This window comes from Lissotriton vulgaris, chromosome 6, assembly GCF_964263255.1.
Source record: "Lissotriton vulgaris chromosome 6, aLisVul1.2, whole genome shotgun sequence".
Classification (NCBI taxonomy): domain Eukaryota; kingdom Metazoa; phylum Chordata; class Amphibia; order Caudata; family Salamandridae; genus Lissotriton; species Lissotriton vulgaris.
The window spans coordinates 69,507,014-69,530,300 of NC_141694.1; the positions used below are offsets into that span (position 1 = coordinate 69,507,014).

General features: G+C 45.9%; 1 protein-coding gene across 1 annotated transcript in view; it reads right to left on the minus strand.

Moving 5' to 3' along the window:
• Nucleotides 1–10,738, minus strand: part of LOC147706800 (calpain-1 catalytic subunit-like) — a 668,045-nt gene extending 657,307 nt beyond the window's left edge. The window contains exon 1 of the mRNA XM_086925931.1: nucleotides 10,452–10,738. Within this exon, the coding sequence (XP_086782057.1) occupies nucleotides 10,452–10,697 (246 nt within the window). The 5' untranslated portion in view covers nucleotides 10,698–10,738. The remainder of the gene's footprint in view (nucleotides 1–10,451) is intronic.
• Between the last annotated feature and the right edge of the window lie 12,549 nt (nucleotides 10,739–23,287).

Below are 23,287 nucleotides of genomic sequence, written 5' to 3' on the forward strand. Positions count from 1 at the left end.
TCTAGGAGGTCATCGGTTTCTAAGAAGGTAACCAGTTGTTTGTTGACCAGTCTCTCCAAAACCGTTAGACAAGCAAGGAATTTGGGAGATTGGTGGTTAGTTTGCATGCCAGCTTTTTTTAATAATGGGAATGCAATGGTGTCCTTCCAGATATCCAGGAATACTTCAGATTCCAGGGATTTATTAATTGGGAGTCACAGTAATTGTTAATGTGTTTAGTGTTTTATGTGTTTTAATGAAGCAATGTGTACATCTATTTACAACCCTGATGAAGTCCTTTTAAAGGGACAAAATGTGTTGGCTGGGCAAGATGATGTGTGAAGTCTAAAAGGATCATCTGTGTTCAATATTACAGCTTCTGTGTATTAATAGACTAAACCAAGAATCATCTATCCTATTGGACTGCTTCGCATTTTTTGGGGTACTAGTTAGAATGGACTATTAACTCTTTGTGGGATATTTTGCAGTGCTCCCTATGTTGGTTAGAATTGTTGTGTAAATATGCGAGGTTCATGAGCAGTAGGACCACCTCCATCATGTGTGCGTTCCTGTGAGGCTATTACCACTTTTCTTGGGTTTTGTGTCTACGCCACTCTACTCTAAGCCGCTGCAGTCTACTCTGCAACGCTCTGTTGTATGACAGTCTATGTCAATGCACTCTTCACGACTCTACTCTGTATTACTCCAAGACACACTACTCTACTCTCCCCTTCACCGCTCCACTCTTTGTCCCAGCACTTTACGCCAATCCATTCTAAGCCACTCTAATGTACTCTACACACTGCACTATATGACATTGCAAATGTAGGCACTCTACTCTATTTTGTAATATAACAAGGACCCCCTGATTGAGATAAAGTACCTGGGTCAGGGAAAAATTCAAATGCGAAGGTATCAACCCAGGCCAACTTTAGCATGAAAAACACACTGGCTATGTTGAACAAGAACTATAACACAAACATAAGTACTGATAAAAAAGGATTTTTAATTATTTTGATAAAAAGAGATTTAAAGACATATCTTGTATACACAACAATTCATACAATTAAAAAAACTTTTTTAATTAATGTTTGTGTTATAGTTCTTGTTTAACATAGCCAGTGTGTTTTTCATGCTAAAGTTGGCCTGGGTTGATACCTTCGCATTTGGCACTCTACTCTATGTCACTGCACTCTACGCAGCATCATGCTACTCTGAAATAACCTACTCTATGTCACTCCATTCCACTCTATTCCACTCCATTCCACTCTATTCCACTCTGCACTATTCCATTATATGCCACTGTACTCTACTCCATTGCACTCTACTCAAAACAATACACTCTGCACCATTGCACTACACCATTAGTCAAGTCAAGTCAAGAATAGCTTTATTTGCTGTTAAAAAAAGCAATCATAAAAGCATACATATTAAAAAGTAATCCTATTTCAATTGATTTTACAGTGTCATCAAGTTAAAAAGTGGGAAACATGGAATATAAAAACATACACAACAATTCAGAAATGGAGAATTTCCATTCAAGGCGACCACACTATACATAAAGTGCGCTACATGATCATAGACTTTCTATGATATACCACTTTTTTAAGGAAGACTATAGTTATTAGAACCCCTCGTTAATTATCCAAGTATTGTATACTTAGCAAGGCCGGGCGACGTTGGCGCAAACCCATCTGTCTCAAAAAGGGCAGTAAGATCCCACGCCTAATAAATGCATAGAATTTACAAAATAAGAAAACATGCATGGTGCTTTGGTGCGACACATCATCACAGGGACAAGGCTGCAAATCACGCGACCAATCATTTACAGTTGGGAAGCTAACCAGTCTTTGAAAGATGCCCAGCCTGAAGCGAGATAATAGGAATCTATCATAGTTACCAGGAACACAAACCAAATAGGGTTGAATATTAAAAACAGTTAATATCAGTTGATGTTGCAGGACAGTTAGTTTTAAGATCTCCGTTGTTGTTCTTACAGTGTCTAACAGAGTCAAGTCCTCTCTCCTCAGATCCTTTCTAGAAATGGCTGAGATAGTAAGAGGATTTAGAAAGTATTCAGGTTTGCCAAGGTCCTTGAAAAACCTGAACACGTAACTCAGCCATAGAATCCTCATAGCTCCCTCCAGTTTCAGAATATCTGTCATGATATCCCTATTCAGCTTGGCTTCTTCTTTGGTCCACAGCCTGTGCCATAAAAGCACAGGCTCAAGCTTAATCATATCGGATATAAATGTAAGGCCTAATTCTGCATGACAGATATAACTTTAGGTACCATTAGGTACAGCATGTATTTCAGGATAGAGTTTTCAACTACCTGGCTGGGAGTCGGGTCTGTAAAACCCCACACCCCACTCCCATAAATTGCAGCGGATACACATTTAACTTTGAAGATCTTAATCAACTCAACAGGTGGTCCTATACCCAGCTTTTTGGTAAAGGATTTAAGGGCTGCAGTAGAACGTGCCATCGCCAATTTCTTGGCTGCTACTGCTTGCACCCATGACTCATTCTGAGCAAATAAAATACCTAAGTATGAAAATTGCTTAGATACCTCGAGCTTCTGTCCTGCAATAAAAATAGCCCTTTTGGTCTTGATGTTTTTACCACAGCGCATGATGAATGTTTCAGAAGAGTTTACCCTTAACCCCAGATCTTTCATGAAAAGGGTAAAACTATCCACTGTGCGCTGAAGACCCACTTGGGTACGGGACATTAGCACGGCATCATCTGCGTACAAAAGGGCCGGAATTGGACGGCCGTCTACGTATGGGGAATCTGAACTATCACTGCACAAAACTCCCTCCAAACCATTTATATACAAGTTAAAAAGGAATGGAGCCAGTACACATCCCTGCCTGACTCCACTCCTAATTGGGATTTTGGCAGTGCATTCCCCCGTCAGGCCATAACGAACGCGAGCTGATGCGTCATTATAAAAACGTTTAAGAAAAGAAATAATATTTTCATCAACACCTATTTGTCCCAGTAAGGACCACAATTTAGAGTGAATCATGCAATCAAATGCGGCAGAGAGGTCCACAAAGGCCAGGAATAAATTCCCTTTCTTGGCCCTTGTGTACTTCCCCACCAGCATCAGAAGGTTTAGGCCCTGCTCTACTGTTCCCAGACCGGAAACCGTATTGCAAATCTGATAGAATAGAATTATCAGCCGCCCAGTCCAGAAGACGGTCCAAAATTATCCGTCCAGCTACCTTTGTAAAATAATCCAACAGGGAGATAGGTCTATAACAACCCGGGTCGTGTCTATCCCCTTTTTTGTAAAAATGGGCACAATTATAGACTCCACCCAGGTAGATAAGAAACATGTGGTACGGCTTGCATTAAGCACCTGGACTAGAAGGGGAGCCCAAAGTGGTATAATAGACTTAAAAATATCTATGGGGACACCGTCCGGGCCAGGAGCCTTACCACCCTGACTGGCGTGAAGAGCTTTTTCCTCCTCATCCATAGTGAACACCAGATTCCTTGAGCCGGAGTAGGGGATAGGTGCACAGGGGGAAGGCGATGTTTCCTCTCCCTCGTATACCTTGGAGAAATGCCCAACCCAATCTGCCTCTGGGATTGCTATCTCTATTTTTGGACCGGTTTCATCCACTAAGAAGGGGGTTCTAATAATCTTCCATAAGCCAGCACTATCATTATTTACCGAAGCTACGTGCAAAGCTTCCCATTCTTCTGCTTTTAATGCATTCTTCCTTTCTTTAACAGCTAACTTATATTCTTTCCTAAGTCTCTTCACCTCCGTGATACTTCTTGGATTTTTATGCAATTCGTTCTTTAAAAGGGCATAGGCTTTTGTACAATTAGAATTGAACCATCCTCCCTGATCTCTATTAGTTTTTCGCTGTCTCAAAAGAGAGTTCCTTATTACATTAGTGATGGTTGAAAAGGATGCAAGGAGCGTATCAGGAGTGGAATCTTCATCCAAGCATATCGCAAGCTCAGGCTTACATTGGCCAATTACTGTATTAAGTATTTCTGTTTGATTGTCCATAGCCCATCGTAACAAGACCCATTCGTTCTACCAATAGATAAAGTTTCTAAGGCTCTGGCTTTTCTAGAGTTACTCTTAAAGATATTCTTCGTGGACAATAGAATAGCCAGACAGAGCAGGAAGTGATCACTTAGTGCATTATCTGAGACTTTAAAAGAATGAATTCTATGTGCGTGATTGTTAGTTGGGAGAACATAATCACCACTATACTCTACTCTGCAACACTCTACTCAGTGTCGCTGCACTCTACACCAGTTTATTCACCACTGTACTCTACACCACTGCACTGTATTTTAATGCACTCTGCGCCACTCAACGCTACTGCAATCTACCCCATTCTACTCATCAACACTGCACTCTCAGCCACTGAACTCTACACCACTCTACTCTGTTCCACTGCACTCCAGGCTACTGAACTCTTTGTCACTCTAATCTACACCTCTGTCCTCTATCTTGCACCACTCTACTTTACCCTTCACCACTTCCCTCTACTCTACATCACTGCACTATATGCCACTCCACCCTGTGCCACTCCACTCTATGCAGTTGCACCATATCCCACTGCAATCTACGTTGCGCATTCTACTCTTCTTGGCACCACTCTACTCTATGCCACTCTACTCTGTGTCATTGCACTGTGCATCAATGCAGCCTATACCACTTTACTCAAACCAATGCCCTATAAGCAACTGCACTCTATGCCAATCTACTCTGCACCACGGTACATTACCCCACTTCACTCCAGGCCACTCTACAACACTCCACTCCATGACGCTCTACTCTACTTCACTCTATGACACTGCTCCACTCTACGACTCTCTACACAACTCTTTCTACACTGCTCCATGCCTCTTTCCTCCATTCAATTCTATGACGCACTACTCTTCTCCACTACTCGACTCTAAGCCATGCCAGTACTTCCCTCCATGCCACTCAGCTCTATGCCACTCTACTCAATGCCACTCTATGCCATTCCACTCTACTACACTACTGCACTCTATGCCACTCCACTCTATGCCAATCTACTCCACTCTACTATACAACACTCTAGGCAACACCTTCCACGCCACACAATTTCACTCTACAACACTCCACAACCCTTTGTGCCACTCCTCTCGATGGCACAGTACTTCATTCTGACACTCTACTCCACTCCACATCATAACACTCTACTTCACTCTATGTCCTATTACTCTACGACACTCTACTCCCTCCACAACACTCTATGACACTCCCTCACACTCCCTTTCACTCCATGCTACTCAGCTCTACTCTCCATAGCACCCCACTCTAGTCCACAACACTTGACTATGTGGCACTCCAATCCATGCCATTCATCAATACGCCTCTAACCTTTAGCTATGCTGAACACCCGCCAACCTGGTGTACAACATGATTAAAACATATTGGCAAAGCCAATAGCTCTTTCGTAGGTGAGACCTATTTGCTTTGTCATTGTTTGTGTTACCAAGATGAGTCTCCTTGGCAGTTGACCCGTTGCGTGCTGCCGTCGGCCGTTGGACGTCACGAGTGCTACCTCCCTGGTGCAGCGCATGTCCAACGGCCGACGCAGCCTCACCCACCCTTTAGAACGCCCGCACCGCGGTGGAAAAAACGCCGCGGTTAAGGCGTTAAAGACCGATATGAGAACAAAATAAGGCACCGAATATAGGCATGGCGTTGAAGGATGACACTCATAAATGCCAACAGTTCACTCAGCAGCTTTATGAGCCTCCAATTCTCAGCCTGAGGGGGTGAGGGGGGAGAGGAGTTCATGGGGAGGCTGCTGTTACTGCCCACCCTATAAATCCACATTCCCATTTTCAATGGGGGTCTATACAACCTGTGTCTATCAAGGTGACCGAGAGCACCGACTTAGTCTCAGTCCTCACTGGTGCTTTATGAGTGTTACAGTCAGGAGGCCTGTTCGTGTTATGAACCATGGTACACATTTGACTGAAAAAAATGCAGATAAAACCTCTGTCTGACCAGTGCTGTGTTGTAAGCAGGTGGCTGTGAGAGTGAGCTCCTTTTACACTTGATGGCTTTGCATATGTTCTGTCTGCCCGTAGAAGTGTGGTATGGCACCCATGTGCCCTCTGTGCTTCAATGTTCTCACATCCAGGTATATAATCCACATCTGAGCTTGCAGACTGCCATGACTGCACCCTGTTGTATTTTCCAATCAAAGCATTTCTGCTGGCAGTCTAGAGATTGTAGTTCTATACAGACTGGCCACTAGTAACATGAACAGGCCCCTGACTGTAACACTCATAAAGCACCAGTGAGGACTGAGACTAAGTCGGTGCTCTCTGTCACACTGGGAAAGTGGTGACAAGAACTGGACAAATGTATGGGCGCCGAGAAAGTGGTATTTCAAGTGAGGGGCTGCCCCCAAAAGCAAAGAAAGATATGGGCTAGATGGGCAGAGTACTGGGGTATAGACGTCCCCCTCTCCCTTCGCAATCCCGTGAATATTTTTATGTACTGTCAGGGGGCTATAATGTATGAGGTATTGATGTTTTTACTTGGGGATTTGTATGTATCGTATACTGTTTGCTAAGTGGGTGTGGTGGAACTGTCTGCGTAAAGTTCTCTGTTTCCTTTTGTTGGATTCAAATAAGAATGGTTCTCAGGTGTCCCTATGTCTTGTAATGTACTCCTATATTGTTTTCAAATGGATTATGTCGGGCAATCGCCCAAAAGGTACCACATAAACGCAATAAAATATGTTTTAAAAGAAATGTGTACCATGCGATCCAAACTGAATTACTCGGCTAACTGCATTCACAAATATTGTTGCCTAATCCTTCTCAAATTAAATGGATTAGACCAAAATTGTATTTTATTGTATTGTATTTCAAAGAATATGGACATCAACAACATTTAAATATGTCCAGCCGACTGCCCCCTGGGAGGTCAGCCTCGGTAAGCAGGGCCTTACAAGTAACACTACTAGCCTGTAGCTTGAAAGCTCCAGAAGTTGACACTGTGTATCTGTTGTATTGTTTCTCTTCAGGTGTGGTGTCTCTGTGGAAATAGCTTTGTGAGCAAAGTCAGGGAAGTCCAGTGATGAACGAACTACATTCCTATGGTAACACCTTTTCTGGTAGACACTCTATCTAACTGTAGACTCCTCACCTTAGAATATTCCCTAGGCGTCAGACTGGATTCAGAATATTTTGAGCAGTACCTCTGCACCCCAGAAGGTCGTATTGTGTTGCTCTGCATTGGAGATGTCAACGTTAGAAGTAACATGCACAGTGTCTATTTAGGCGCCACCCCAGTGTAGTGATATCAGTTTCTTTCATGACTAAATCCATACCAAAAATACAGAGCTATGACTGAATGATGTATGACGAGTGTGCAGAAATTAACAGTAGCTTCAGGCTGATGAGCTCATTTGGAAGAGTTGAACAGATGGGAGGGTACATGAGGAATCTGTGATTACAGTCTCTACCGGAAAAAACATTACCAAATGTAAGTAACTTGTTCGTCTGATAGAGATTTCAAACCACATATTACGTACCTTCAACTAGATACCCAAGCAATACCTCCCAGGTCTGCAAACTGCTCAAACCAGGAAATTCCGGAGGACCAAACTGGTAAAATGGCCATTCCACCAGCCCTGACTGTCCAAGCAGTAGTACTTAGTGAATGTGTGGTGTGATGTCCACGTAGAAGCTTGGCAAATGTACTTGATAGGTATTCTGCATGCTAACACAGAAGTAACAGCCTTACCCCTTACCCCCAAGCTCTCAGGATGCTGCTTCTTAGCCACTGCATAGCAGATCTTAATGTGAAGTACAATCCATCATGCAATGGTACTCTTCTGCACAGCCTCACCTTTTTTGCTCCTGTGAATACGATGAAGGGCTGATTGAGCACCCTACGGTCTTTAATATGATCAGTGTAAAAATACCGAGCTCTTTTTGGATCCAGGCAGTGGAGCATTTCTTCATTCTTAGATGATTGGGGTAGAACGAAAAATGTCAGCAACAAGATGGTTTAGCCACCATGAAATGGAGTCACTTCCTTCCAAAAAAAGGGGGCTTGAGTATAAAGAAACATTGTGTCTGGGCAGAAGCTGGTTATAAACTGAAAGAGCTTGACCCTCCCTGCCAATGTAATGGCCACTAGGAGGACAGGTTTAAGGGTCAGAAGTCACAAGGAACATCTATGTAGGGGCTCAAATGGGGAACCCATAGGAAACGTCAGGACCAAATTGTGGTCCCACTGAGGCATGATGAAAGAGATAGGAGAAAACACATTTTGCAAACTCTTAAGGAAACATGTCACAACAGGAAACTTCATCAGTGAGGGCTGATTCAGCAACTGCAAACAAGCCAAGATGCCAGAAAGATAACTCTTAACTGTGCCCAAGGCAAGACCTTTCCAGGCTAAGAACAGCACAAACAGAATTGTTGATCTTTGGGAACAAGAACTTGCCCTGGTACTCCACTTGGTGGCCAGCAGACCTTCATCCAACACCATCATCCACCCCACAAGTAACCTGGGGATCATATTATATGACAAATTCAACAGGGCTGCACAATTGAACGCATTCTAATCATCCTGCTTCTACATGCTATGCATCCTCAAAAAAATCATCAGATGGATTCCCAAGAGCAGCATACGCATCATCACTTAAGCCCTAATAACCAGCAGACTTGATTATGGCAATGCACTCTTCGCCAGTATCCCCAACCACCTCCTCCGCCATCTTCAGAACATCGAGAATGCTGCTGCCAGACTCGTCCTGCTCCTCCCTCGGTGCTCCCACATCACGCCTCACTTAAGGGATGTCCACGGGCTACCAATACACAAATGCTGCTAATTCAAACTCCTCATTCCCGCATGCAAGGCACTCACAACATCGGACCAACTTATCTCAACTATAGCCTCCAATTCCATCAGCCCAACCGACATCTCTGCTCTGTTTCGCTCTTTCTTGTATACACACCCCTTATCCACAAAAGCAACACAGGAGGCCTAGCTTTCTCATACCTAGCACCCAAAACGTGGAACAACCTTTCTTACACTTAAGGGCTTCCTCCTTGCTTTTAGAATTCTGCTAGAAACTGAAAACCTAGCTCTTCAACTAAGACCCTGTAGATGGCCTTCACACCGTCTCCAGCTCCTGGATACCCCTTGGATGATAAGGTGCGCTTTACAACATAACACAACACAACATAACACAACACAACACAACACAACCTACACAAACAATAACTCCTCCGACAAGGAAGCAGAACATGTGTCAAAGTGACAGGAGGAACACCAACCCACAAATCTGTCCCAATGGCATTCATATACATTTGCGTGTTGAGGGATGCCTGGCTGCCAAGATGACATTACAAATCTCGAGAGGAAGATCAAAGGCATTCAACTGTCACCGCTCAATCTCCACACATAAAGGTGGAGTTTTGGTTACCAAATTATCCTTGCCCAGTTCAAAAACACTACGATGTTTTGAGCCCAGTCGATCCTGACTTTCTTGAGTACGCGGGGCAGGAGTAAGGGCAGGGGGTGAACTCTGCTCCCCCAGTGAAGTTTGCGGAGGTTTAGTAACTCTGCACTCCGTTTGGAGTGAGAAGTTTTCCAAAACTCCCCCTAGACAGTGGAACGGAGTTCACCTGTGCAGTGGGAGACTTACCTTTCTCCCAGATCGGTGTCCTCTGCCCTGCTCCTGCAGCTGGGCCTGGCTCCACTACTTCCGCTGCTCCGGGAGAATTACAGCCTGAAGGCATGCCTGACCTACAGGTCAGGCATGCCTTCACGTAGTATTCCTGACCTAAATTTGTATTCTTTAAAAGTCAAATTCATTCAGGATAATGAACAAGTACTGATTTAGCTCAAAAAGCACAATGTTCACTTGCTGTAAAACTAAAGAAAGGAGTAATTAGGAATAATCTTTCGATATAGCCCTCAACGCTGAACTTCTGCCTTTCTAAGAACTGTAAATGCAGTTGCTACTATTACCTAATTTGACAACTTCAGAAGAATGATAGGCCAAAATGGGATGGCCAGAATTCTAAGTTGTGATCTGCACATCACTACATGCTTTAGCAGTCAGCTTTTAATTAACAGAACCATACTACTGATGGAACCCTTAGGGTCGAATGCTTTGGCCTCACTTTCCTTGGGTGGACCACCCACCCCTTCCTCCCCACAACCTCCTTGGGTAGGTGAGCCTTATTTAGCATTTTTGCATTATTCCCTTAGCTCTGCTCAAGAAATGCCAGGAAAACATGCAACTTTGTGGCAAAGGTCTTCGAGAAAGGTGCAGTAAAATGCACCATTTTTACATCATATGAAAAAACATTTTTAAGAATTTTCAGGGTATTCTTATATTTTCAGAGGCATTTGAGGAAGATTCAAATTTGGGAGGGTGGTATATTTTCCTGGCTTCTCCTGTGGATTCGCTTGTACTTACCGATGGACGCTTCCATTCCACCCCTTTTGCCTTCTCGGAGTCTGGACCCAGTTTATCGTAGCCAAGCGAGGCGGCGACTGCGGGGAATTCGGGGTCCTCGAAGAGGGTGCCACTCTTCAGACACTGCTGCTTCAGGCTCTCGTAGTCCTGGTTCAGGTACTTGATGGCGTTGCTGTGCTCACCGACCCTGCCCGGCTTCAGGCGGTCGTGTTTCAGCTTAGCGACGATCGCGACAATCTCTGCCATATTGTCACCGCTGAGGAGAGAGAAGGAGAGCGAGTGCTTAACTCTGGTGAAATGGAAGTGGAAGGCTCAGGCCACATAAAGGTTTATATAAGAGGAGAAAATTAATAAAAACAAATGCAAACTTACATATGATAATCAGTTCTTGGTGAGGTAGTGGGGGGGGACAAACAAAGTTTTAATAGCAGCACAGCAAGCAAACCACATGAGGTGTGCTCCCCAAGGTTGTGCAAGGGCACAGGTGCACCGCTAACAGTTCTCTCTCTAGACAGGAACACAAGTAACTTTGACCAATTGGTGTCAAACTATACACGGAGGTTGAGCCCCCACCATGGTTAACCAGTCTTAGTTCAGTGGGTTGGAATGATACCCTGAGCAATTACTGGTAGTGAGACTTATTGCAAGCATTCTTCCGATCACCTTTTGTGTGTTTGACTTACCTATAGGGTGCCACCCAGGGCATGACTGGGATCTCAAAGCAGCCCTGGCAATTTTGTCCGACCAGCTACCATGGGCGTGGGGGACGCAAGTGTGAAGCACTGCTGCTTTTGTTACTGGGGAACAATATTGCAGCAGAGCTGCAAAACTTCCCCCTACCCTTACAGCCTCCAGAGGAAAGGCCCAATGCCCAGTACGGTCAGCCCTGCCCAGTACCTACCTAGTGGCTTGAACCACTGATGAGCTTCACACTGCTGTGCAGGGCTGCAGTGATACCCAGCAGAAGCATGGAACACCCAGGTCAGTACAGGCAGGGAACCAAAACCGGACCTGGGAAACTGCTCGGCTGATCCCTGGTGAGGGAGAGAACTGTTCGCTAGGGCCGGTTTCGGAAGATTCTGTTAAATGGGCCAATATTGACGGCCCCGGTAGCAAAAACGGCCCTCAGGTGCCCAAAACCGCCCCCCCCCACCCTCCAGGTGGTCCGACCGGAGGAAACGCCTGATGCCTGCTACGGCCAATCCGGCCCTGGGTACTGGGCCGGATCTCGTGTGCTACCAACACCATCACTGTTCAAATACATGAAGAGATCTGTAAACCATTGTGCTTTACTCCTATTGTGGTGCAAGAGCTGTCACTTTACTAAGGTTCTTGAACCCTCTGTTTCATTGTTTCTACTGACTCCTGTGGTGCAGTAACTAGTGGTGTGCTAGTGTACAAGGAGACCCTGTGAATCATGTCCACTGCTTGCACTTGAGCCGTAAGCATTGTGTACAAGGAGCCCTGTGAATCACTGTGTTTATGTTATGTTATGTTATGTTATGTTATACCGGGGTTTTATATAGCGTACGGCTACTCGGAAGAGTGTCCCGACGCTTTGCAATGCGCACCAAACTCATAACATAACAGGAAAAACAGATAAAAGGCAGAGAAAAAGGGAACCATACAGGTCAAAAAACTAAGAGGTGAAAAGCCAGGTTTTGAGCCCCTTCCTAAAAGCCAGCAGGTTTGGAGTGCTGCGCAGGGACACAGGCAGCTTATTCCACAACTGGGGCGCCAATAATTTAAAAGAGCGGCCTCCAATACGTGCTCTCTTCACACGAGGCACCGCGGCAAGAAACAGGGATTCTGACCTCAGCGACCTGGCTGGATGGTAGAAGGTCAGCCTTTTTTGGAGGTATTTTGCTCCGGAGGCGTGCAAGGCTTTGTGTGCCAGAGTAAGGGTCTTAAAAATTATCCGCTTCCGGACAGGAAGCCAGTGCAGTGCTTCCAGGAGGCCCGAGGCTCTGGCACGACGAGATAATCCAAAGATGGCCCGTGCTGCCGAGTTCTGGACCACCTGTAACCGTTGAAGCAGGTATTCTGGCAGGCCGAGATATAGAATGTTAGAGTAGTCAATTCTCGAGCCTATGATACTGCGTGTAGTGAGGCAGTAACCACTGTTGTACTAGTGTACAAGGAGACCTGTGAATCACGTCCACTGCTTGCTCTGGAGCAGTAAGCACTGTGTACCAGTGTGCAAGGAGACCCTGTGAATCACGTCCACTGCTTGCACTGGAGCAGTAAGCACTGTGTACCAGTGTACAAGGAGACCCTGTGAATCACGTCCACTGCTTGCACTGGAGCAGTAAGCACTGTGTACCAGTGTGCAAGGAGACCCTGTGAATCACGTCCACTGCTTGCTCTGGAGCAGTAAGCACTGTGTACCAGTGTGCAAGGAGACCCTGTGAATCACGTCCACTGCTTGCACTGGAGCAGTAAGCACTGTGTACCAGTGTGCAAGGAGACCCTGTGAATCACGTCCACTGCTTGCACTGGAGCAGTAAGCACTGTGTACCAGTGTACAAGGAGACCCTGTGAATCACGTCCACTGCTTGCACTGGAGCAGTAAGCACTGTGTACCAGTGTACAAGGAGACCCTGTGAATCACGTCCACTGCTTGCACTGGAGCAGTAAGCACTGTGTACCAGTGTACAAGGAGACCCTGTGAATCATGTCCACTGCTTGCACTGGAGCAGTAAGCACTGTGCCCCAGTGTACAAGGGGACCCTGTGAATCATATCCACTGCTTGCACTGGAGCAGTAAGCACTTTGTACCAGTGTACAAGGAGACCCTGTGAATCACGTCCACTGCTTGCACTGGAGCAGTAAGCACTGTGCCCCAGTGTGCAAGGAGACCCTGTGAATCATATCCACTGCTTGCACTGGAGTCATAAGCACTATATACAAGGAGACCTGTGAATCACTGTGTTCACTGCATGTAGTGATGCAGTAACCACTGATGTACTAGTGTACAAGGAGACCCTGTGAGTCCTTGTGTTCACCATCTGCTGTTTTGCAGTAAACATTGATGTGCCAGTGTAGGAGATCCTGGGAGACATTGTGCAACATCTGTAGTGGTGCAGGAACTACTGAAGCATAAGTGTACTAGACGACACTGTGAGTCAATGTGTCCACTGTCTGCTGTGTTGTAGTAACCACTGGTGTACTAGTAAAATCTCTGAATCATCAGAGCACCCGCAGGACCTGGCCCACTTAAGGCCCTGATTATGTCACCCCTCCGGTGGTGAAAGAACAACTAGTACACAAATTTATTAGGAGACACATGGAATCATGGTGCCCACCCTCTATTGTGGTGCTGTAATCAGTGGTGGCCGTGATAATTCATGGGGTTTGATAGTGCACCAAGGTTACCGCGCCAGAGCAGATGGGAAGGATGATGTATGGCATCAAATCAGGAGGTGGACATTATAAATAGCACAGACCATTTCCCACACCTGCCCAAGCTTCACAAGTAGTTCAGGTCACCTCCCGTACCCCAGAAGCTCCAACAGAAGTACAGCCCACCTCATGCTTTTCCCTGAGCTCCAACACAAGTACAAACTCAATTACTTCATCCAGCTCCTGTACAACTACTCTACCTCCAACACTTCCTCCCGCTTCAACTCAAGTACAGCCTTCCACCTGTACCGTCCCAAGCTCCAGCGCAATAAAAACAACCTCCTGCACTTCCAACAGCTCCAGTACAACTAGCAACAAGCTACTCCCAGCCATAACACAAGTACTTACCACCTCCTGCACTTCCTCAGCGTGAGTATTGATCACCCCCTAGCTTTAGCCCTGTAACCTACTTGACTTCTTCAAATACAACCCTGTTACAGACCTGCTCCTGCATCTCCAGCGCTCCAGCAGTAGCACAAGCAACCAGCTGCACCTTTTCAGCACCAACAAAAGCACAGACCACCTCCTGTGTCTCCACCACTCCAGCAGTAGAACAAGCAACCAGCTGCACCTTTTCATCACCAACACAAGCACATACCACCTCCTGCGTCTCCACCGCTTCAGCAGTAGAACAAGCAACCAGCTGCACCTTCTCGGCACCAACACAAGTAAAGATCACCTCCTGCGTCTCCACCGCTCCAGCAGTAGAACAAGCAACCAGCTGCACCTTCTCGGCACCAACACAAGCACAGACCACCTCCTGCGTCTCCACCGCTCCAGCAGTAGCACAAGCAACCAGCTGCACCTTTTCAGCACCAACACAAGCACAGACCACCTCCTGCATCTCCACCGCTCCAGCAGTAGAACAAGCAACCAGCTGCACCTTCGCGGCACCAACACAAGCACAGACCACTTCCTGCATCTCCACCGCTCCAGCAGTAGAACAAGCAACCAGCTGCAACTTTTCAGCACCAACACAAGCACAGGCCACCTCCTGCGTCTCCACCGCTCCAGCAGTAGCACAAGCAACCAGCTGCACCTTTTCAGCACCAACACAAGCACAGACCACCTACTGCGTCTCCACCGCTCCAGCAGTAGAACAAGCAACCAGCTGCACCTTTTCAGCACCAACACAAGCACAGACCACCTCCTGCGTCTCCACCGCTCCAGCAGTAGAACAAGCAACCAGCTGCACCTTTTCAACACCAACACAAGCACAGACCACCTCCTGCGTCTCTACCGCTCCAGCAGTAGAACAAGCAACCAGCTGCACCTTCTCGGCACCAACACAAGCACAGACCACCTCCTTCGTCTCCACCGCTCCAGCAGTAGAACAAGCATCCAGCTGCACCTTTTCTGCACCAACACAAGCACAGACCACCTCCTGCGTCTCCACCGCTCCAGCAGTAGAACAAGCAACCAGCTGCACCTTCGCGGCACCAACACAAGTAAAGACCACCCCCTGTATTTCTCCCAGCTTCAGCCTAAATACAGACCACCTTTGGTACTTACTCTTGTGTACAACAAGTGCAAATCACCTACTGTGCTCCCCAGCTCTAGCATAATTACAGACGGAGATGGGGTCTGCAAACTAGATCACTGCTGAGCATGATGCAGGTTCCCATTCTTACCCTATACTCACTCAGCCAATCAAAGTCATGTGTTAGGGCCTAAATAAGCTAATTTAACCCTTTCGATGCTGATGACGAGCTCAGCTCGTCATCACCCACGGGTGTCGTGTGCTGATGACGAGCTGAGCTCGTCATGGTGCCACTAAAATGGCATTTTCCAGCACAGGGGGGGGGAAATGGCCAGCAGCCATGTGGTTAAAAGGGCCATCAATTGTGCACTTAATTTTCTGAGTATGATTACCACTAGCTGCCTGTTCTTATATCTTGCTTTCTCCTTGAGATTTGCTGTTGTAGTCCTATATCATCTGTGGTTTCCAAAATAAAATCCTACTTCTAGGCCTGTGACTTGTCCTGAATGTGGGTTTCGGAAATCTAAACTAAAGATATAGAGTCAAACTGTGCTAGATAACATATGGCATGTGCACACGTGATGCCATGACCCCTGCAGCACATGCTTTATCCTGTTTACCTTTCTCCAAGTCTACCAAGACTGCACAGAATTAAAACACAGACATACATATACTAAAGCTTGTATTGCAAAAAGTAACATGTTTTTCCCCCAGTGCTGCCTGATCTTGGTTCCCGGATAGGCAAGGGTGCAAGAGTTTTTTGCTCACGAAAAGAAACTGCCTTTATTGATTGCTGCATTTTACAGGTCGTCCCATAACCAACTGCAGAGAGCCAAAAGGGAGGTAGCCCAGCTGCCCATATAAATGTTTTGTTTACTTCGTAGCCATTGTTATCAATACAATGAAGTGGGTAGCGGCGGCAGCCTCAGCGTTTAAAAACAAGCATTGGAAATGCAATCGGTCTCACATTTGTTAGAGTTGGAGCTATTGGCATTGTAAATGGCAATGTTTATTGTTATTGCAATAGGACTTGTATTTATTGGAGTTATTGGCATTGTAAATGGAATTGCTTTTACTTATGTGTTATGGAGTGTATGTGGTGGGTTGTGGAATTATGTAGGTTGGATTGGATTAGTTAGGTGTGTAATTGTGTGGCGGGGTATTGTGTGGTGTGAAGGGGATTTGTGTTGAAGAATAAATAAATAATACAAATATTATTAAGAAACTAAGATTTAAAAATTACGAAATAATAATAATAAATAAAAGACATTGTCATTTGCAATGCCAATAGCTCAAACTCACATAAATGCGAGACCTATTGCACTGCAAATGCTTGTCCTTTTATGTTTTGCTCTTCCTTGCTCTGCATCACAATATGATAAGTGCCTGTCTGCAAAATTGGATTCCGGTGAACCCCACCTGTAAACACCAGCTCAAATGAAGCACTGGTGTCATATCAGAAGGGTTTGGGGTGTCGGTAAGGAGTCAGAGGAGTTTGCAGAGTTTTATAGTATCCCCACCACAGATGTTTGTTATCATCGCCTAAACATGATGCCGCTTCTTATTGAATATTTTACCTTACACATTAAATATGCAGCATTCTACCTGGCTGACAATGCAGCAACCGATCATAAGGAGATGAAAAATAATCAGATGCAAAGATATGAGACTGGAACAAAGAAAAAAAAATCGGCCTCTTGGATTGAATAGCACTTCCTGAATGTCTGGACCACACTTTGGGAATTTGGGATTTCCCAAATTTGAAGATAGCACACAGGGTTGAGTGCTCACTGCGGAGTTTGATATGTAACCTTCAAGTCACTGGCTCCTTTTGTTATGGTGATTTGGGTACATCGCTTCTATGTTTAGGGCTCGCCTGCTGATGCGCTTGTGCATAGCTGGCGAAGCTCTATAGTGGCTTATCCAGAGTTTAACCACTGGCGATTCCACTGGCGATTCCATGCAGTGCAGGTGCTTTTTAACTCATTGCGCAAGCGCAATGAGTTAAAATGCGCGTGCACAGCATCAAATCGTCAGCTTGGTGCCGCCAGCAGCTCTTCCCGCTCCGCCCCCTGCTGCATCAAAGGCTTTGCGCTCTGCCTCAGCCCAGCCATTCTCCTCCCCTAATTGCCCCCTGCTGCATCAAAGGCTTTTTCACAGCCGGCCGGCCCTGCTTTCAGTTTCACGGTCGCCAGGCCGTGTCTCTCATTTCTGCTGCGCTGCGCCAATGCTTGTTTACCACACATGCATTAAGCGAGGCATTATTGCAAGTGGATGGTTTGACACACAAAGGCATCCGATCTGCCAACACTGCGAGAGTTTGATACATTTCTATGAGCAGCCTAGTTAGCATTCATCTGTGGTTTGTAAAAACCTAAGTGAACAACCTGCACCATTTCACAAAAATGCACTTTTGAACTAAAAGCTTTAGTGCACTTCATTTCTGAATGTATGGCATGTCTGCAAAACTATCTCTGTGCTGTAACCTTTTATTCAGCTTTATATGCCCAACCTTTTTGTACTCCCATGTATCGATTCCTGCCTACTTTAGCCCCATGCTACTGCCCCATTGGCACCCCATCCACTAGTATCGATATTGATTGCAGGTGTGACTGTTGTGTCTGCACTTCGACTCCGCACAGCCCACCACATACCCAGCGGTGCGGGGGCAGCTCCAGGGGGGGGCCACTCAGCAGAGTACTCTGCTCTGAGTGCTCCGGATAAAAGTCGGAGCAGGGGCCCTCCGTGTACATTGGGCAGGGGGGCCTAAACTTTCCTTACGCAACTGGTTTGACAACTTTGTTGTGTTACTGCTTTATTGAAAATATGCTGGACTTATTTTTTATTAACACATTTGGTTTTTAAAAAGCAAGCACACCCATAATTAATTAACCCACATAGTTTGAGGCTTTCGCTGTATGGCCCCAACAATGGGACGTTGCATTACAATACTGTTCAGTGTGGCGTGACGCATGGCCATTGGAGCGGAGAAAAGTAATACAAAACTGCTCCACAAAAAGTCACTTGTTTGCAAGACCAGCAACATGTTTTCCTTCTAGCTCGTTGTGTTCACAGAACCATTATCCTGGTTACCAAAATGAATGTCTTTACCATTTCGTTTCATGGCAACGCTTTATTGGATAGGAAATAGCCCACTGGGAAGGGCTCAGGGTTCCTTTGATCCATCTGCCCCTCCTTATGGCATCCACAACAGATCTCGATTGTTCGAACCAGCTTGTTTCCATTCAGTGCGGTAATGTGGTTATCCACCCAGGGACTTAGTCACAACTGCAAGCTGGCTCAGAGGCGTTGAGAAACCTTTCTTTGTAATACCCCCACGTAGAGTAGAAATGTCAGAAAACTACTTATTTTTGTATCTGCTGTGCTACTTTCACGCGAAAGGGATCTTTTTTTCCGATTGTGATGGCCACATTGAGAAATTAATTCAAGAGAGCTTATTTGTATTTTTGGCCGTCAATAATTGATAATACATTCTCCCTGCTCTCCTTTTTCTCCCTCTCCCCATCTCCCCCTCTGCCTGCTCTCCTCATTCTCTCCCTCTCTCCCTCCCCTCTCTCTCACCTCCGTCCTTTGCTCTCGTCCTCCCCCTCTCTTCTAACCCTCCCTCTCTCCCTCTACCCTCTCTCCTTTTCCCTCTCTCCCTTTCCCTCACTTCCCTCTCACTCTCTCCCTTTCCCTCTCTTCCCTCTCCTCTCTCCCCGTCTCCGTCCCTCTCTCCTCTCTCCCCATCTCTCTCCCCCTCTCTCTCTCCTCTCTCCCCCTCTCTCTCTTCTCTCCATCTCTTTACCCTCTCCCTCTCCCTGCTCTCCTCTCTCTCTCCCTCTCTACCTCCCCTCTCTCTCCCCTCCGTCCTTCGCTCTCGTCCTCCTCCTCTCTTCTTCCCCTCCCTCTCTCCCTCTACCCTCTCTCCTTTTCCCTCGCTCCCTTTCCCTCACTTCCCTCTCTCCCTTTCCCTCTCTTCCCTCTCCTCTCTTCCCGTCTCCGTCTCTCTCCCCCTCTCTCTCCCTTTCTCTCTCTCCTCTCTCCCCCTCTCTCTCCTCTCTCCATCTCTTTACCCTCTCCCTCTCCCTGCTCTCCTTTTTTTCCCTCTCCCCATCTCCCACTCAGCACCACCACAGCATCACTCAGCACCACCACAGCATCGCTCAGCACCACCACAGCATCACTCGGCACCACAACAGCATCACTCAGCACCACTACATTACCACTCAGCGCCACCTCTCTCCATCTCTTTACCCTCTCCCTCTCCCTGCTCTCCTTTTTTTCCCTCTCCCCATCTCCCACTCAGCACCACCACAGCATCACTCAGCACCACCACAGCATCACTCAGCACCACCACAGCATCACTCGGCACCACAACAGCATCACTCAGCACCACTACATTACCACTCAGCACCACTACATTACCACTCAGCGCCACCACAGAACCACCACAGCACCACTCTGCACCACCACAGCACCACTCTGCACCACCACAGCACCACTCTGCACCACCACAGCATAACTCAGCAACACCACAGCATCACTCAGCAATACCACAGCATCACTCAGCACCACACACCATCACCACATCATCACCACATCATCACTCAGCATCACCCCAGCACCACCCAGCACCACCACAGCACCACTCAGCATCACCACATCATCACTCAGCGCTACCCCAGCATCACTCAGCACCACCACATTATCACTCAGCACCACCACATTATCACTCAGCGCCACCCCAGCATCACTCAGCGCCACCCCAGCATCACTCAGCACCACCATAGCATCACTCAGCGCAACCACAGCATCACTCAGCACCACCACAGCATCACTCAGCACCACCACAGCATCACTGGTTCAAATATGTTCTTTCAATGTTTCAAGCTGTTTTCAAGCTTTCAAGCTTTATTACAAATCACAAAAAGATGTTAAGATTCCACTTCTGTTCTTGGATTTTCGTTACAATAAAAAACACTTAACATAATCTTCCCAAAAGTTATTTACAAAAGTTTAAGCTATCGCCATTACAAATTAAATAAATTATTTAAGTATTAATTATTTAAAAAAATTCAAAGCAATTGTTATTTGTAATATCAATACATCTAAGTCCCGTAAATATAAAACATGTTGCATTACAAATGCTATAGGTGTCACATTTGCGAAAGTTATAACTATTGGCATTGTAAATGACAAAGCTATTAATTTAGCTATTTTAAAAAATAACACATAAATAATAAAAATTTCATTTATAAGACCAATAGCTCAAACTTTCCTAATGCGAGCCCTATTGCATTTCCAATTCTTGTTTTCATTTGCCTCGCAGTGTGCACTTGACCAACCCTATCCATTGGTTTCAGGTACAACTGTTAGATGGTTCAATGTACCTACCTGTTGCTGCGATATGCCTGGAGCTTACAGTTTCAGTATAAAAGCTAAGTGGTTTAGAGCACCAGACATCGCCTGCCGGTCATAATGTCAGTAAGCTAGCGCAAATGTGGCATAATCATTGCGTGCATACCGGGCTAACGCACACATTGCTGCGATTTGTGTATGGCACTACTTGCTAATACTATTTGGCTAAATGAGTCTTTTAACTCTCTGAGCTCGATACAATCAAGACAGGATTAACCCCAGTGAGTTACAAACAAGGAATTTCCTTAGTGCTACACTTGCTCTTCTAGAAAATACGTTCAGTGTTAATGTCAACAAACTACACGGTTTAGGTATAAAGAATGGGAAACATCCTTTACGACGCAACTTTTACACACAGTGCCTTTACGACGCAACTTTTACAACGCAAACCAGTACAACGCATTGCGCTGGGGGCGCGCTAGGATAGGGAATACGTTTAATTAACTATCCAACACCTTCCCTAGTGTCCACGGGGACTGGAGTTGGAATAGTAAATTAAACTATTCACTATCCAGCACCCAAAAGCACTATGCGTTGTAAAGGTTTTCATTGTAAATACCGCGTTGTAAAGGCATGCGTGGTAAAAGTATGCGTTGTAACGTCATACATCCATAAAGAATAGGGCAACATTATACACAACAAACGTAAGGAGAGATCCCACTGATAGAACATCCATACGGTGTCCCTGAATAAAACCAAGTGGACATCTGCGTTCAGAAACAACAACTGAAAGCTGTGTAACACTTCAGCAGTATTGCTAGTACTATCGAGATAACACAGGGGCGGGTCAAGGAAGTAAAATATGGGAGGAAATGAGGAGAAGCACATGGGCGAGTGCAGGAGGCGGGGAGGCGGGCGACGGGCAGCAGGGCAGGGAGATAGAAGGGGTGTGCCGAGTGCGGAGTGCTGTGCACATGGGTCAGGGAGCTGCTGCTGCAGCGGCCAGTCAAGCAGCAGGATGAGGTGGCTCCAGAAAGGGAGGCTGACTGAGGGTTGGGATGCGGTGGCTGCAGTAGGAGACGGGCGTGGCAGCCGCAAAAGCCTCCTCTCTACTGGAGCACTAACAAGGTGGCCATGTTGGAAGACAGCCTCATCACGTGGACAGTATTGAAGGTAGTCCTGTATCTGCGTTACATACTTGGGCGCAACAGGACATTAGGACCACTCATGTCAATACATTAAATAAACAATACACTGGTATTACATATACAAATTATTTTATGGCGTCACTAGGGTTGGTGTCACCCGGTGCGGGTAACTCATGGTGTCACCCCCTCACCACTTCCCGCATGGACCTCATGTGCCATCAGCGGGTTTGCCTTCCAGTCTTCATCCTTTCCACTGTTTATCTAGGGGTACCCTGCGCGAGTTTCAGGACGCTCATCTGCGTGTCCAGCGTTGTCCCCTGTATTTTGCGAGCATTTGTGCCTGTATTTGCTCAATATAAACTCACTTGACTGCAGTTTGGTTTACTCTGCGTCTGGGCGTTATCCTTAGTTCACTTGTTTCCACAGTATTGAATTATTCTCTGGTTCAGGCCTTTCCTGAAGCCACTTTTAATAACCACTAACTCTGTGTTAATACAACCATTGCCAGGCAGTTTTCTGTGTCTCAACCCACTGCCCACTAAGCAAACTAAAATGATTGCCTTATTGTAAATGGTTCCATTTACTCTGTAGCGCCAAGAGGCCTGCATAGTTAATGTGTGCCCTTCTATTGATTACTCTCAGTATTCTTAGTTGTGTGAGTAGAAATAATGAATGGTAATTTTTTTTATAAACCAAAGTAGTGCCTGGATAGTAATTTATTAACTGCTGTTTGATGCTTGTTGAGTTTCTAACCCACACCACCCTCTAAAGTAAGCCTTGGACTGCTTAACTTTGCTGCCGTGAGAGTCAGGTGCTACAAGGATGTACTTGCAGTCACTTTTGGATGCAATAGTAGGAATAAGATCTAGGATGGAAATTAGTAAATAGCTCTGATTCACACAAACTGGGTGCAGTAACTTCTGATTGCCCTGGGACTCCTGAACAAAGTTACCCAAGCCTCCATCAAAAAAGCTCATCTCAGAAATAATCAACCCACATAGAGAACTACTTATTTAAAAAAAAAATCAGAACCCAGACTGCACTGATTCCAAAGTGACATTCTCCCAAGAATTATGCCACTCTCTGTCAACCCACTTTGTTGCAAAATCCAAGGAAAGGGACTCTTATTACTAACTTTCAACCTCCTAACACCATAGGACTTCTCCACAATGCCATCCTGAATAATATATACTGAACCACCTGACACAAAACACATCCAAAACCGAAATACGTTCATGTGCAAATTGAATAAAAAAACACCCATCAACAATTTGGTCCCCAGTACCAAAGATTGCCACCAAGCAACCTATGGACTCCATGGTTTTGCTCATAGCAGAATCTAATAATGTTGCAATAAAAATTCTACATGCTGAGATGCTTATTAAGAATTTTCGCATACGTACGTTTCTGCCACATATTCCAAGCGATCATTTAATTATGATATT